The sequence below is a fragment of the Zalophus californianus genome, chromosome 3 (genome assembly GCF_009762305.2).
Source record: "Zalophus californianus isolate mZalCal1 chromosome 3, mZalCal1.pri.v2, whole genome shotgun sequence".
Taxonomy (NCBI): Eukaryota; Metazoa; Chordata; class Mammalia; order Carnivora; family Otariidae; genus Zalophus; species Zalophus californianus.
The window spans coordinates 178,850,724-178,868,428 of record NC_045597.1 but is presented as its reverse complement, the minus strand read 5'-3'; the positions used below and the strand labels follow the sequence as shown (position 1 = coordinate 178,868,428).

The window sequence follows — 17,705 nt, the reverse complement described above, 5'->3', positions numbered from 1 at the left end:
TCGGTGGTGAGGATCGATAGTTTATATGGCCAGGCTTATTTAAATCTTTCAAAAGCACTCCCTTCTATTTTCGGTAATTTTATTTTATTTTATTTTATTTATTTATTTTTTAAAACATCTGATTTTTATTTATTTGACAGAGAGAGACAGCGAGAGAGGGAACACAAGCAGGGGGAGTGGGAGAGGGAGAAGCAGGCTTCCCGCTGAGCAGGGAGCCCGATGCGGGGCTCGATCCCAAGACCCTGGGATCATGACCTGAGCCGAAGGCAGACGCTTAATGACTGAGCCACCCAGGCGCCCCATATTTTCGGTAATTTTATATTCAAATTCAAGGCAGACATTAGGTGTTTTTAAAAATAAAATTAAACACTTTTTGCATTTAGCTCATCTTAAAGTAGTTTATCTTGATTGCTTTTCTTTATAGTGTGGTCATTTGTGTTTCTGGCATCCATTTGTTTGCTTTCTTAATATAAACTTTAATGTGTTAGAAAAGCCAATAAGCTTAAATTTTGTCATAACCTTAAAATACTATTATAAGTCATTCAATTAAGTTCTGCTCAATATACTTGAATTTATATCTTCAATAGGATCCATACATTGAAAACGAAAGTCAAATTAATATTTCCTTAATCACAATGTTTACTAAAGAAAGTTAGGGTCATTGACATGTGAAATTTAGGTATGAGATAAAGGGGAAAAATACAAAATTTATAGAGTTTATCTAGGGATTAGAATGTTTCCCTGAATATTGTTTTTCAAGGCAATCTTAAAATCTGTGATCTTTTTTTTTTTTTACATAGAAAATTTTCAGTGCCCTAGGTGGGAGAATAAGAAAAAGTCTTAGAGTAAGAATACGGAATCTTTATTTAACAAACTACATATTAAAAAAGAAATTATTGTGATTGTAATAATAATCACAAAAAGTAATTCGCTGTGCTGCCTTCTATTTTAAAATTGTCATCCCTTATCAAGCTGAAATAATTTGTGTCTAACAATGCTCTATTGTGATGCATTACAAATTCATAATAATTCCATCTTAGATAGAGTAGTCATGATCAAACTAAGTAAAAGTTTCTAACTGCACTGTGATCAAACCTGGTAAAAACCTCTGGGCTTTAGAACAAACAGAATAGATTATGTCTTTTTTAAAAAATCCTGAAGCCGCCCTTCACTTTATCTATCACTCAAGTGAGTTACATCTGTATTTGGAAGCCTGATTGCCTTTGCTGGAGCCCTTAAAAATTCCCCCATGAGGGAGAGCCCCAGGCGGACCAGCCAAAAGTTGCAGGTACAAAGATGGCAACCAGCAATCTTCATTCCCATCAGTACCTTTACGTGATATGGAGGGCCGCACAGAGTTTCTGACAAGAGAATGAGGTCTTGTTCATGTGCGGATTCTACTAATTAACTCCATGTTTAACTGCACTTTTGTCTACTTTGGACCTTCTGTTGAAGTTGACTCCCTCCAAATTCACCAAAGAGAAATAGCTCCTCGTGTAATTAGATTGTCTGTTTTCCGGGCAAGCAGGGAAAATAAGTTATTTCTCCCTTGCATTCTTCTTGTTTGTGTTCAATAATTTTTATGGAGTTAATTTAAATTGAGCAAGCTTTATGTGAACTTCCTTCCAGAGGATTTACTGCATCTTATGTGAAAACTGTCTACATCTGACATTTTAGAATTACCCACCTATTTATGGGATTATACTGCATTCTGTTCTTGAAAGAGCAGGTCAATTTTCAGCATAGATTTTTTCGGTCATTTCTACCCCCCCCTTTGTCTGTTTTTATGAAAGCTAGCTCCTGAGTAAGAGTGTAAACAATAGAAGGAGATGGAATGTAGAGAGTATGACCCAACTGTGGCCTGCTGGAAGAGACGGTCTGGATCATAAACGATCCGTGAAAAGAAGAAACCTCAAAAGCCCAACCCAATAGTTTCTTTCTTTTTTTTCTTTTTTTTTTTTTTAAAGATTTATTTATTTTGAGAGAGTGAGAATGAGAGAGAGAGAGAGTACATGAAAGCGGGGAGGGTTAGAGGGAGAAGCAGGCCACTCGCCGAGCAGGGAGCCCGATGCGGGACTCAATCCCGGGACTCCAGGATCATGACCTGAGCCGAAGGCAGTTGCTTAACCAACTGAGCCACTCAGGCGCCCCCAATAGTTTATTTCATTCTAAAAATGTGTTTCCATATTTTTAATAAAAATCTATTTTTACCCAATAACCTGTCTTACCTGTTGTCACTAAATGAGCTACAGATGCTATGGACGAGAACTCACTCTAAAGTTCGCTACATCATGTTAGCGGGGGGAATGAAATAATATGGGTAAGTTGTCTTGCAGTGTTTTAGAAATGAGATCCAGTACTGTGTAAGATACATGGATTATCCACACTCTCATCTGGTGCAGGCCAGCTACATGACACTGTAGTGATATCACATGACCCTTTTAGGGAGGAGCTGATACAGGCCAGGCACCCACCCTCACTCCTCTCTGGTGTCTCATTTCCCCATCGCACCAGCCCTGCAGAGGAGAATGTTGACGTCACAGTAGGTCAAGTTTGTTCTAGTTCCTGTAGCCAAGAAATGGCAAGACCAAGAACCAAATCCAGGTCTATATGACTCTGGACCAAAGTGTGGGCCTCTCCCACACGGGTCCCCTGCTGCCCCTGCTATAAATGACTACACACTCTAAAAAGAAATCAGACAGTGAGGAGAAATGTGACATAAAAAAAAAAATAACCAGCGATTCACTTTTTGCCATCATTCTTTACTTTCACTTATGATCTTATTGTTGATGAGTATGCAACATCTCTGTCCTAAATGTCTTATCCTTTCTAAACAGATATCCAGTCTATTCCTTTATAAACTTGATTAAGGTGACCCCAATGAAATATTTTCATTTCTGTTTTCACCATCTCCCCAGAAGCCACTTCAAAATAATATTCTGAGGAGAATGAAGAACAAAAGTCACCAGCATCAGGGCGGAGCCTTCACAACAATTTTGTACATCTCTCATGTATTACTCAGTTTGGTAGAGGAAGTGGTATGAATGGAATAAACGTGATTTTCTAGTCTTTCAGAACCAGAACAACTGTCTTTCAGAAAATATTTTCTCCAGAGTGTGTAAAAGATCTCTAAATAATTGTTCCACTATTTAATAATTAAAAACAAACAAACAAAAACCCCCAGACACCTGTTTTTTCCATCCTGAACTTACTATCCAGATAACAGAAGAATGTTCTTAAATCTAATAAACAAGAATTAAACATTCCATTTAATAGTTCTGAAGCACAGTATCAAAAGAAACTGATCAATTCATAGTACTGATATCAGAGGAAAACTACTTATTTGAGATAGTGCTAGTTTAGCAAGTTTCCTTTGGATTTTGGATTATCTATTTTTTAAATTTTTTTTTTTTAAGATTTCATTTATTTGGGAGAGAGAGCATGAGCAGGGGGAAGGGCAGAGTGTGAAGCATACACGGGGCTCGATCCCAGGACCCTGATACCAGGACCTGAACAGAAGGCAGTTGGCTTAACCCACTGAGCCATTCAGGTGCCCCTATTTTTTTTATTTTTAAGTAATCTCCACACCCAGTGTGGGGCTGGAATCCACAACCCCAAGGTCAAGAGTCACACACTGTACCAACTGAGCTTGCTAGGCACTCCAGATTAATCCATTTTTATAAAGACATTCCACAGCAGGCTCTGTTCTATAATGTTGGCATTTTTACAAGGTGCAATTATACTGGTTTGAAGAATAATTTCAATTTCATAAGGAAGTCATTCATTCCTTAAATTTCAAAATATTTCAAATTTCTGGCATATTCTCTCCCATCTCCAAAACCAATTACAACCCTCCCTGCTAATAATTAGGCCCTGTTTTCATTCCCTGTAGCACGTGGGTACTGGAAAAGGATGAGTTACTTTTACCTAATTTGAGATGAAGTGTACTTTAACATTTTTCTTAGAGATGGGTCTGTTTACGGATGGGCAGTTGTTCTCAAAGTGCGATGCCGGGACCAGCAGCATTGTCATCAACCTGGCAATCCAAATGCAAGTTCTCAGGCCTGATCAGACAATCAAAAACTTGGATTGGAGTCCAGCAATTGGTCTTAAAGATACAAGTCCTCCAAATTATTCTGATGTATGTTCAAGTCTGAGAGTGATGACTACTGGGAATAGAAACTCAGCATTCTAGCCGAATTTGGGCTCAGGTCATCTTCACTTTGATGCCTCATTTTAAATCAACTGGTGTCCCAAACTAGAGCTTAGGCCCCAGTAAGAATGACCTAAGATACCAGTAATACCTTTCAAAGTGCTTGAACACTCCTCTGGCCCATGCATATCCTTGAGCTGGGTGGGGAGTAAACCCACCTTCACTGGCAGAAGGCTAATGCAACATTTGTTCATAGGCCTCATAAATGCAAAGCATTTATGCTTTTTTTGGTGTTTGATGATTTTTGGTGTTTGGTGGCTCAGAAAGCAAAAATCAATGTCATTCTTTCATCGTATAGAGGAAAACAATTCAAGGTCAGGATTCCCAGGAAATAAAACCTTAAAAACAATGTAAAGTTAAAATCAATCATAATGTCTAGGGCGCCTGGGTGGCTCAGTTGGTTAAGCGACTGCCTTCGGCTCAGGTCCTGATCCTGGAGTCCCGGGATCGAGTCCCGCATCAGGCTCCCTGCTCAGCAGGGAGTCTGCTTCTCCCTCTGACCCTCTTCCCTCTCGTGCTATCTCTCATTCTCTCTCTCTCAAATAAATAAATAAAACCCTTAAAAAAAATCATAATGTCTAAATGCAAAAATTCAAACGGTCGAAGAGACATTGCCCCCCAAATGGAGGAGGAATATCCCCCAAATCAGGCTACATCGTTTAACCAAGAAAATCAACTTCAAAGCGGATTTACTTAATAATAGTACTGAGTCAAATCAGTTTTCCAGGAAGGTGGCTGATGGAAAGTTTACTCTTTTGCAGCAGTGGTTAAGAAAGTGTTTTTTGTTCAGCTTTGCTATTCAAAACTAAGCAAGGCCTTGCAGGGTAACAGAGACTACAGAACCTTGGATTCCAGACTTAGTCCTGGAATGCTCTAGAAGGAACTACTGGCAAGTCATTCATCTCGAAAAGGAGAATATTGGACTAGATCAAGTGTCAGCCAAGTATGGCCCTCAGGCCTGCCACCTGTTTTTGTATGGTCTGAGAGCTAAGAATGTTTTTTTACAGACAGCATTTGCAATGAATTTGATAATACGGAACATTTTCTTTGAAACGTAAATTAAATGTTATCTCTCTAGGAAGTAAAGCTGTATTTTTTTTAAAAAAGACTTAGTTATTACTACTATATTTTGAATTCCATCAATAAAAAATTAAAGAAAATTTGTTAGAATTTTATCTTATAAGTACCTTCTTAATATTCTTGGTATAACTCTTAAGCCTAAATTCTTTAACTATCTGGCTCTTTACAGAAATATGTGCCAATCCCTGGGCTAGATGATTTTTTAAGGTTCCTTCAAAGACTCAATGTTATTCAGATTACTCAGATATTCTCATTGCATATCAGTAAAACCAGTTGTGGAAAGATGAATTGGACGATGTGGATTTGCCAGTGCTTGGCCATGTTTTGCTATTTGGGAGTAGAATATAATCAGAAGGACCCAAAAGTAGAGCCCTGTTTCCCTCTGAAAAATTTCCCTGCCCATCTTCATCCATAAGCATAGTTACTCAGTCCACACTGCCTGGGTTAGAAAACCAACTCTGCCTGGGGCAAATCCTTCATTTTCTTTGCCCCCGTTTTCCCATCGATACTGTGGGAAATCTGTTCATGTTCACAGCTTCCCCAAAGATGGCTGGGGCTTGTGTGTTGTTATAAAAACTTAAAAGAGGAAACCTATTTGACAGATTGCTTTCCTTTCCCATCACTTTTTCTTAAATTATTCATAAAATAGTCTAGCAAGTGAACAATTAATCAGAGAACTGATTCGATAATGCCCTTTAAAAGTGACTCTGATATTTCTAAAGCAGATTCCTAAAGCTACTGAATCTACTGTAGGGCCAGTACACACGAGGCGAGTTCTCATAGAACATGTTTGGAAGTGTGTGCCTAATACCATACCTACATGAAGAGCTTGGAGGGACCTGGGGCTCCCCAGAGCCAAAAGTACCCTCGCGACTAGTTTGCCTAAAATTTAGTTCAACTTTCCTCCAGAGAGCCACTGCTGGAATTTCAGCTTTGACCTTCTGGGGACTCTGTATTAAAATGCAAATTTGTTGCCAAGGAAGGTAATTTTTAACCCATTTGTGTCTCTTTGTTAGTACTTTAGCCCAAACTAGGTTTTTCAAATTAACTAGATGGCTGAGAGCAGCACTTAAATATTGAAACAAATCAGATTCTCTGAGATGGGCCCAGGCTAATCTTTATTAAGGGACGCAGGTGATTGTGATACGAGCCCCAGCACTTTTCGCCCCAAGCATTTGCAAGAGTCCCTGTGCACGTGCGCGCATCCACACCGGACTTAACATGGCCGACTGGAGAGTAGTTCTGCTAGCAGAAATACGAGGCAAGTCACTCAGATAATTTTAAGTTTAGTAGCCACATTAAAAAAAAAAAGGTGAGATCTAAAAGGTGAAATTAAATTTAATGATACATTTTTTAACTTGATATACCCACTATGTTACTGCTTCAATATATAATCAATATAAAACTTATCAATAAGACACTTTCCTCCTGCAGTACTCTTTGAAATCCGGTGTGTATTTTACACTTAAAGCCTGTCTCAATTTGGACCAGCCACATTTTAAGTGGTCAGTAGCTGCTTATGGCATAAATTAGCCATCTTATTGGCCAACGCAGCTCTGGGAGCCTTGAATTGGAAACTGGTTCGCAGATTGCAAAAGCGTGGCTGGTGAAGCCAACCACGGGATGGACAGCGGGGACAAATGAAAGTTGGGACCATCCTCAGTGCTTTTGTACTCAGTTATATCAGTGTCACATTTTTGCTGAAGGTCACTGTTAACTCCATGTAACTACAGAAAAACTTGAGAAAAGCAGGAGCTGGGGTTAGGTGCTGACGCTACCACTTAATTGTGTGCCCTCCGGCAAGTTACGTAAAACACTCAAGTTTCTTCACTTGCAAAACGGGAACAGAGATAAAGCCTCAGGCTCCCAGGGTTGTTGTGGAGAGTAAATAAAATAATGCATATAAACACCATAAATGCTCAAGAAATGCTTGATATGTCATCACTGTTGCTGTTATTAACTATTTTTACAAATCAGAATTGCTTAAAAATGAACTATAAAGACAGTCCTTGTTTTATTTCTGTAAAAAAGGAGGAAAATGGCCATAACATTGATATACAATCCTTTTAAGGAGTAGGCTTAACTAGCTGCTTAAATTGGGCATTGCACCTCATGTAAATCATCTATGCACCAAGAAATCCCGAAGATACTACATTACCTTCAGAACATTTTTGGTTTTGTGTTTAACCAGAAATTATTATGTTTAAGGATTCCACAGGGAAACGTCTATAGAAGACTATCCTAAAACGCAACTCGTTATGAGACTGGGTGAGCCAATGAAAGAAAAGAAAAGAGTTTTTCTTCTTCTTCTTGTCCCCATTTATCTTCTCCTTTTATTTAAAGTCAGCAGAAAGAACTGATTAAGGCAAAGCTAAAGGAAATGAATTCAAAGTTTGCACTGCGCATGTGAACTAATCTTCCCACAATGACATATTTGAAAGGCCAAATAAGGCGCTCCTTCATACTGTACTCCAGCAAGAGGGCAGAAGGAATTGCACTAACTCTTGGGTGTACAATTTGACTCACTACTGACTTGCTCACCAAGCCATTACCATTCCAAAATACAGGGTAACAGTTCTCGCCTATGGTAGAATGATGGAATATCACAGCACGTGTCAACGCTTGCTACCAAACACACCTTTCATGGGGATTTTGTTTAGAATGAAAGATGTAGTGAAAATTTTAAGATGCAGATAAGTGGTGAATAAACAAATACGGGATGTACTTAACACATCCAGGCACCAAAGGCTGGAAGGCTGTGAACCACAAGAGCAAAGAAATGTAGTCAACCATCAATTTAGTAGGTCATTTTGAATGTAGGCAGCAAAATGGCCGTGTGCATGAAAAACCCCTACTATATTTTGAGAGATCCTTTCTAAGAATCCTGAAATATTAATAACATGGTCTTAATGTAGTTGAAGACAAAGGAATGTGTTAAGGGCTGCAAGGTTGCCGAGAATAGCACAATGACAATTTTGTACTTTTGCTTGCGCTGGTAAAAGCTGGAGGAAAAGAGAGTAAAAATAGTCAGGGTGTTTAGAGACGGGCAGCCTTCAATTTTCCAAATAGGTATAAAAACCTCGTATTCCCCGGATGAATTCAAATATACTTATTCTCACTAACACATTCATGCCGGCTTCAAGGACACAGAGAAAAAGTATAAAGTTGCAATCTGTTTTTTCTTTAAATTAACATAAACATACAACTCATTTTTGAACTTCAAACAATTCAAGACATCCTATAATTTGACTTTTGTGAATGGTGAATTTGATTTTTTAACTGGAAGTAGTCCTATCAGCATAGAAGTTGAGGAAATAGGACTACTCTGTTTTTCTCTTCCTTACCACTTTTTGAATGTGCTCTGTTTTCATGTGGCAATGAATCCATCAGGGGCCAGTTTTTCTTGTCAGTCTTCCACTTCCACTGTGAGATGTTAGATTTTGATGCCCGATGGAAGGGGGGAGGTGCATGAGGATCATCAGGAATGTGGAGAATTTTCATCCACTATCCAGATGTGAAAAAATAAAAGCAATTTATGCCTTCTCAGCAGTCCTAGCACCACCAAACCTAACACCAGGTTTCTACAACTTGCCTTTGTTGGCTGTGACTGAGTGACAGAGTGACAGACAGGTCCCAGTGGGTTTGTTTCTGAGTTCAGGCACCCGTCATGTTTGATGTGGGAAGGACAAGCTTGACCCTTGGTGCATCTTCCTCCCAAAGCTGGCGTTGCTGATTTTAATCGAAACCCTAGGGCCATCTTGAGCATGACCAAAGAGCACCTTGCATATTGAACCATACCTAATTATGTGATGTGTATAAACTTGAGACACATAAATCTCAGTCATTGGAGCAACTTGTTTTTCTAAGATTCTTCGGTCCAGTGAAAGACGAAAGCAAATAAGGGAAAGATTGATCTCCCAGCGCTTTTTATTGTTGGTGCTGCACACGTCATAAAGTTTTAGCTCGTTAAAGGAAATTCCATAAACAACTTTAGTTAATCATAGTGAAGTAACTGTAGTGCCTTTCTGGAGCTTCTGCTCAACTCTCTTTCCGCTTGCCATTACAAGAGCGTGATTAAGAAAATACCAACAGGATGTGCAAGAGGGAGGAACAGACTTCCCCTGGAAGCCATGTAGATACTTGATGGATGAGTCATGAGACAAGCCGCTGTGGCCCTATCTCCTTAGAGGATCAAGCAGTTTTGTGGAGCTCTTTTTTTATCTACTCATTTGAGTAAAATCTGCTGGGTTGCTGGCATGGTGGTTCTCCTTTGGTGGTTGGGCTGATGAAAAATGCCTGATGCGTCCTTCTCCCAGCCGGTATTTTTGATAGTTGAGGAACATCTTAAAGATGAGCTACATGGAGAAAATTGAAAGTGAATCGTACTGGAAAGATTGTGGGTAACTGTCACCTTTTTTTTTTAACTGCTGGTCTTATGAAAAAACTTGATTTTGGACAGCCTTGTCACTGTGGGTTTAATACTGATGGTGTTGGTCAATTTTTATTTCAGGTTGAGACAGATTTGGGAGGTGGTGGTGAAGGGCATAGGGAGAAAAAGGGGCGAGTAAGGCCCTATTAATTATTTTTTATTGTGAGGTTTCACAGAATTATTGAGATTTTCCACATTAGTAAAAGCAGTTCTTGGTGTCAGTGTGGTGTTTGCAAAGATGAAGTAATGGAAAGCATGTCAGGTGCATAAAGAACTATATGGCCCATGTTCTCTGCAGCAGCCCCTGAGGGTGTGCATGCATGAGGAGGAAGGGGGGTGTTGAAAAAATGGAGAGGGGGAAAAACAGGAGGGTTTAATTAATTGGAAAATCAACATAAAATATCTACTGATCTTAAAAAAATCTTAGCATATTATATTCCACAATCTGCAGTTGGGACTTTATACTATTTTCCCCTGAAATTATGACCATGTCTTACCAACTCTCTCTCTCTCTCTCTTTTTTTTTTTTTTTAATGCTTGATTGCCTTTACCTGCACTTAGGAAGTAATCAGCAATAATTTTTTGTAAGGACTTGGATACACTTCCAACTGTTGGTTCAAGACCAGGCTCTCAGCTTCCACAGCATGTAGCCAAGAGTATAAGCTTTGGGGGCAGAATGTTTGGCTCAAAGCTGGTCCCTGACATTTACCTGATGCATGGTGTGGTACCAAGAATGTCGTGTTCAAAGCTGGTCTTCCTCATGTCTAAGGTAGAGCTAATCACAGTGCCTGTGCAAAAGGTGCCATAGGGATGGGACGGTGTTGTGCGTATAAGCAACGTATCTGCACATGGGAAGCACCCCGTAAACTTAACTGTAATTTTATTGATGCTACTGGTTTTAAGAACGTTTCCTCCATAGGGCTCCTTGCCACCTGATCAGGAACGTAACGATTTAAAGGGTGACTGTAATTAATTAATGTTTTTGGTTGCTTTACCTGCCTCTGAAGCCAGGTGATCACTGGCAGTTAAGAGAAATATCTCCTTTCTACTGAATCAAGGAGATGACATTTTGCTTTCTTCTGTTAGCAGTGGTTTTATTGTTTTTTTTTTTCTTCTTTCCCATAGCCTGCAAAATTGGATATTACAAGGCCCTTTCCACGGATGCTGCCTGTGCCAAGTGCCCACCCCATAGCTACTCAGTCTGGGAAGGAGCCACGTCGTGCACCTGTGACCGAGGCTTTTTCAGAGCCGACAATGATGCAGCCTCTATGCCCTGCACCCGTAAGTTGTGTGCTTCTGTCCAATTTCTTCAATGCCAACAGCTTTCGTTACCACCTACCACCAGGGCACTGCCAGGCTTTCTCCCAGGATAACCGTGCAAGGGGCAAATTAGATCAAATATGAATCTTCTCTTATTCAAAGCAGGGGAGATGCTTATGAGAAGCAAGGCTGTTTGTCGCCATTCTGGTTGTCTTCAAAGCACATAGCTGCCCACAGACTACGTTGTGGAGCAGAGATAGAGCGTTCAGGGTTTGTCTGACAGTGTAATTAGAGCTGAGATTGGAATTTCGAAATGTCTTTAGCGTTTCCTCCAGGAGTCTTGGGGAAGCCTGACAGCTGCGGGGGGGAAACAGGTACAGGGCAGGGTTCCGAGGCTAGGATCACATGTGGGCTGTGGTTTCAGTTCTGGGCACTGACGTCATGGCTTGCGTTGTCATTACCCTTCTTCCTTCTTTCCTCATAGTTTTGTGTTCATTACATTTAGGCCCAGATCCTAATAAATGCCTGTTTAATGACAGGCACTCAATAAGTGCTGGGCTAATGAATGGACGGGGTTGGCACCTTGGTATGCAGGGGAGCAGGGAAATCTGTTCTCACACTTTCTATGGACAGTGCTCCTGGTGTTGCCATTTCTTTCACGTGCACTGTGGGCTTCACAGACCCTGTGATGGCTGTGACCTTGACCAGAACAGGGGGTGGTGGGCCCAGGCGTTCCACCCATGATGCTCCCATTGGGTGAGTCAGTGTATGGAGGGATGGAGCCCAGGGCCAGGCACACAGGATTCCCACAGGTTTGAGCTTTGTTTTCCAGCCCGCCCAGTTAGGAGCTAATTCACTTATTTAGTCTTTTAAATTTCAGCCTCGTTTCCTCATCTGTAGAATGGAGTTAATAACAGTTACCTCCGCCATGTTGTTGTATTTAGTGCCCTCATTTTGGTTACATAGTATATAAATGTGTAAAGTGATGCTACTCAATATATTTTAGTGTTTACGGTGTTTATGACTATTACTGTTTTGTTCCCTATTACAAATTCCATCTTGGCTGGCCTGGAGCCAACATCCCCCTCCAAATAGAAGTAGTTTCTGGTTTGGGGGCACTTGGGCCGCTGTGAGGCCATTGTCTTAATTCAGTCAAGTATCACCTCTAAAGGGAATGGGAAGAGATTTCAGATCCATCCCAGTTGTGCTGAGGTTGGCATACCCTCCAGAATTTCGATTTCTTTTTTCTTTTTTTTCTTTTCTCTTCTTTTCCTTTCCTTTTCTTTTCTGTTCTTTTCTTTTTTAAGATTTTATTTATTTATTTGGGAGAGAGACAGAGAGTGCGAGAGAGCACGAGTGAGGAGGAGAGGAAGAAGCAGCCTCCCTACTGAGCAGGGAGCCCGACGTGGGGCTTGATCCCAGGACCCTGAGATCATGACCTGAGCCGAAGGCAGACGCTTAACTGACTAAGCCACCCAGGTGCCCCCAGAGTTTCTTTTCTAGCCAGAGATGATGATGACAGCAGTAGTAAGAACCATTTTAAAATGATGCCCAGCTCCCTGCTCAGCGGGAAGCCTGCTTCTCCCTCTCCCACGCCCCCTGCTTGTGTTCCTGCTCTCACTGTCTCTCTCTGTCAAATAAATAAATAAAATCTTTAAAAAAAATAAATAAAATGATGCCCAGGTAATGTATCAGGCACTTTCAGGAAACCTTATCACAAGGCTCATGTTATAACAAATCTATAAAATAGACATTATCTTCATTTTATAGACGAGGTACCTGCCAGCTCAGAGATGTTAAGGAACACACCCAAGGCTCCACGCCAGCCTGATGAGAGAGCCGCACGACCAGAAGACTCACGTAGCTCGGATCACTGGCAGGCTCTCTTGCCCACTCCCCCAGGTCTAGCACAAACTTCCTCCAGAGGGAAAGAGTATATACTAGGACCAGCCCAGAATACTGCGCACGGATTTTCTCATTTTCTGTTGCTTCCCTAGACTAAGTGCTTTCTCTGGATAGCCATGTTTGACAAGCTCAAGTCCCAGACTTTTTCTTTTCCAAGTACCCTCATCCTTTATTCCACAATGTGTGATTGGGGTAGTGGTACACTTTCTTCCTCTGTCCATACCGGCTGCCAGCAGTTGTCCAGGTGTGGGATTTTAGGGCACGGCAGCAAACCCAAAGGGCAGTATTGGGGCTGGACAGTGTGATGGTTGTCTTTAACTTGCAGCATGATGTCTACCACCTATTTTCCATACAGATAGAGCCTTCCAGAGGTTGGGGCTTGACTGTGTTATGAACCTCATAAAATTCATCTTTGATGGCAAGATGGATTGGGTCTTGCTCCCAGGTATTTTTAGTCTCATGATTCTGATCTGTCATGCAGCCTGACAGGACCATGGGCCAATCACTTAGCTACTGCAGCTTTGCTACGTGGGAGTTTTGGGAGACCCCAGAGGTCACCACCTGCCTGAGTTACTGGAATGCTTTGCCCTGTGTGTCACAGTGCGGTAGCTGAGCCCTTGGCATTCTTATGTTTGTGTCAGAATAAATTGTTGGCTTTATCTTGAGGATACAAATGGGAAAAGGAAAATATGGATTTTAACAACTGGGGGCACCAAAAAGTTTAAGAACTAAAGCAACTTTTTCATTTTTCACAGATCGCTTTCAGTGATGTGAAGAGAGGAAGACTGGGGGCTCTTTGTATCATTGATAAAAGGTCCATGAAAATACCAAAGCGATCTGTGACCTTTTTTGCTTCTGCTCCATCCTCTTGGAACTCCCGCCTACATGGCACTGACTCAAGCGCTTTGCGTTATTCTAATGTTTACTGAGTCAAGAGGAAGCACAGTACTGTTAACACCACCAAGTTCTGAGGTTGTTAAACCGCTCCAAGCTGCAGCTTACTCATCTGTCAAATGGGATTCTCAGGGTCTACCTGCAGGGTTGTTTTAAGAGTTGAATAAGAAAATAACTTGTAAAGGTCCAGCACATGGTAGGAAGCTAACAAATGTTTGTCCCCTTGTGTCTCCAGCTGGTCACTGCCTCCCCCAGACTAGCTCCAGAGCACATTGCCATGCGTCTGACTGCCTCTCTACACTGCTTTTCTCACTTGACTGTGCAATTGAATTACCCAGTGGCTGCACAGGACTCCAGAATCTCTGAGGAAAAGACTCGGGCATCAGTATTTTTAAAAGTTGCCCCCGTAAATTGTACTGTAAAGACAAAGTTGAGACCACTTCTGGACAGAGTTTATTTTTAAGTTCTTTTTTGTTTTCTTAATTTAATAGACATGAACTGCAGAAGACTCTTAAGGCCTCCTTTGAGACAGACAGGGATCATTAAGGAGGTGACTGTATTTTGCTAATAGGTATACCGGTAAGTTAGGCTGCGGAATAATCTATTCTAGTTTACCGCTCATTCTAGATTTCTCCCTTCCTGCACTGTCCATGACTGTGGCCACTAGACACATGTGGCTCTTTAAATTAAAACTGAATTTTAAACTTGGCATTAGTAATTTTAGTTTCTCACTTACTCTTGCCATGTTCCAAGGGTTTGATAGCCACATTTGGCTAGTGGTGACCATACTGGACAGTCACGGAGTATTTCTGCCATCGCCGAAAGGTCTGTTGGACAGCGCTTAGTAGGCATTTTGATAGAGAAGCCAGTGGGAGTTTCTCTAAGAACCTTTTGTTCAAATAACCCAACAGAATGAAGCCCTTCCCCCATGCTTCACCCCCAGCTTTATCAGATTCTTTTGACAAGAGGTGGGGATGGAAAGGAACATAAACATCAGGGATCCTTTCAAACTGATTCCAGCTTTTAATCAGTTCTTACCAGTTGGTTAAGCCAGGTGACAAACCCAATTCCCTTGTGCTGACAGCCATGATAATCAGGCACCTTCTTTGTTCATTATGCTATCTTTAACCCCAGCATTCTTATGCAGCCCCGCATTTAGTGATCACTCACTGTGACGGCACACTAATGAAGAAATAAAACACACTCTCTGAGACTCATTCTTCTAGCCAAAGAGAGACTCTGCTCCACTGGTTTGTAAAATCAGGTTTTTGTTCACTTGGAGAACGATTAGATCAGGTGAATACAAGCAGCATTGGCTAATTTGGAAGGAAACCCCTAAGAAGGTCTTCATACCATCTACACTGCTTGAGAACTTCAAAGCCTTGAATGGTAAATAAACTTGATTTTTAGGAAGACTTCTCTTGGAGCTTCTGGCTAAGCTTCACATAAATGGCTACCTGTGGATTAGACAGTGCTTCCATAGAAGCATCATGAATATTTTCAAGAAAATAATCCACACCTGTTAGAATAGAGAGTCAGAAAAGTGCTTCGTAAGTCTGAAGGGGTGTAGAAATCTCATGGGAGTCATCTGGGGTTCTGCATTTCTGACACATTCCTGGATGCTGCTGAGGCTGCTGGTCTGCGGATGGTCTTCATGTGGTTAGGCTTTAGATCCTTCCTGCTGGTTGGCAGGAGACAGGAGGCCCTTTTTCCACGGTTGTGCTTCAGCTCAGCAGTGACTCTAGGAAGATATTGCAAGGGTCGTGAACATTCTCCCTTGATGGAAATGGAATACTTTCTCTCCCAGAAAGAAAACCCAACCCAGTTCGGAGTTACATAATCAAAAACACCCGCCATGGAGCTTTGTTTATTTGCTTGTATTTTCTTCTCGAGTCCCCGTCAAGTTACTGCCTGAGACACGTGTATCCATCAAGAAAGGTGACGGCAGTTTTCTAACACCACCAACGAGGCAGACCCCGAGACTTCTTTATACACAAGGATGCTGTTTAAGCTGATGAGGGCATTTTGATGTCATGAACCATTTCTTAGAAGGAATTCGAATGTGATTTTTATTAATGAAATCAACATCCTTTAGCTCTACAGAGACCCAGCCCCTCCCCTCCAGATCTCCTTCACCTTTTGCTTACCTTTCTGGGTAGTCAGGAATGGGGTCTGACCATCAGCAGTGTTGGGAGAAGTCAACCACTTTCCTTTGCAGGAAGACTTTGATTACCTTAGTTATTGAGTTGCTTGTTAGTGGTTATAGTGAGAAAGGCCTTTGCTCCCCTCACTGGTAGACGGAACTGATATTACAGTTAAAGGAAATTTTCTAACCTCTTATTGTGCTTCAAAATGCACTAGAAAAGAAAAAATGCCTTATAGAAGAAGTAAATTGGCTTTGTATATCTAGAGAGAAAGAGCTAATTTGTTATTTTGCCACCTTTCCTTCTGAGCACCATTACCAGGATGGTGTTCTGTATTTTTCAATTGGAAATCTGTCCTGTGATTTTGGGTACTCTTTATTTAACTTGTTTGGTGAAACTTCTTAGAACCTCCTGATTGGAGCGCTCCGTAAATAAGAGATTATTATTTTAGATTGCCAGCTTGAAAGGCCTTCACAAATCTGTCTCCAAGTAAAGGGCCTTGAATAATTCAGTCAGCTGTCCCAAACAAACAAAGAGTGATTGATTGATACTTAGGCATGGCCTAAAATATTCCAAATTTGCAGCTTTTAAGACAATTCATACTGGAGAAGCTTTGAGCTAATGAGGGCACATTTACCAAGATCTATGACGAAAGGTCCTGATTTGAGAATGCTTTCTGCAGGTTTGGGTTATCGAGAAATTGAAATAGCCTAGCTCCAAACAGCAAACATCACTTACTTTGTCTTTACATTTGCCTTTTCTAATTGAATTTAGTGTGCGACTGTATTTCCTCCAGAAAGTGTATTGTTTTAAAATTACCATTTCAGTTCTATTACTCAAAGCCCTCACTTCTAATGCTTTCTGACAGTTATCAACATAATGAACCGTAATGAGATGATGAGCGATCTTCAGTGGAAAGCCAATGTGGACCCCAGTGGTGTCGTGTGACTGTGTTGTTAAAATTTGAATGCAAATTAAAATAACATCGTCCTTACTTGTTTCCAAGGTTAGGAGAAGAGAGACACTTTTTTTTTTTTAAGTGCTTTAATTTTGGAAATCTCACATCCATTTTCAAACAAGCCCTTGAAGGTGCCACTGATGTTCGATTCAATTCTCTGCACCAAAGATTTACATGCTTAACGTCTGGCTAAGAGATTTTGGGAGGGACGTCTGCCATGAGTCTTTGATGTGTAAACCATAGCATAAAAGGTAGCCTTCGGGTTCAAGTCAACTACATCGTTTTCCCCACCCAAAAGCATATATCTCTTTGCTCTAGAGCTTCAAGTAACTAATAGTATAATGATGGGAGGAAGGACGCTCTGTGAAATTGGTCAATGAGAGCGTGGTTAGTTCTAGCGAAAGACTAGTTGGTACAAGAGTGAGAACAAAGGCCAAAGATTCCTGAAGTTTTGTTAATCCACTGGTTGATCTCTAACCATATCACATTTTATCATCCATCTAATCAATCATTTTTGTGAACATATTTTTATGAAAATTTTGGATCCAAGATTTACAGGGCAATTTGTTATTTCATATCATTTATCAAATTTGTGATATGAGAATACAATTTCATACTACATTCCATTTGTCATGGGATAAAAACTCAAACTGAGACACCACCTCCGCCATTGCTAGATTCTGTGACAGGGTTTTTAGTTCAGAATGTATGGTCTTGCTGCCTGCCTGGTAATCCATTGATAAGCCAATTAATATGCCTGCCCCTGGACAATACCAAACAGATAAGAACAATCAAAGATTTTGACGTTTCAGATGAAGTTCT

The 17,705-nt window shown here is 40.9% G+C and overlaps 1 protein-coding gene across 2 annotated transcripts in view; it reads left to right on the top strand.

Moving 5' to 3' along the window:
• Positions 1-17,705, top strand: part of EPHA4 (EPH receptor A4) — a 141,157-nt gene that overhangs the window by 52,731 nt on the left and 70,721 nt on the right. For both annotated transcript variants that reach the window (XM_027589823.1, XM_027589824.1), the window contains exon 4: positions 10,848-11,003. In XM_027589823.1, the coding sequence (XP_027445624.1) occupies positions 10,848-11,003 (156 nt within the window). The remainder of the gene's footprint in view (positions 1-10,847; positions 11,004-17,705) is intronic.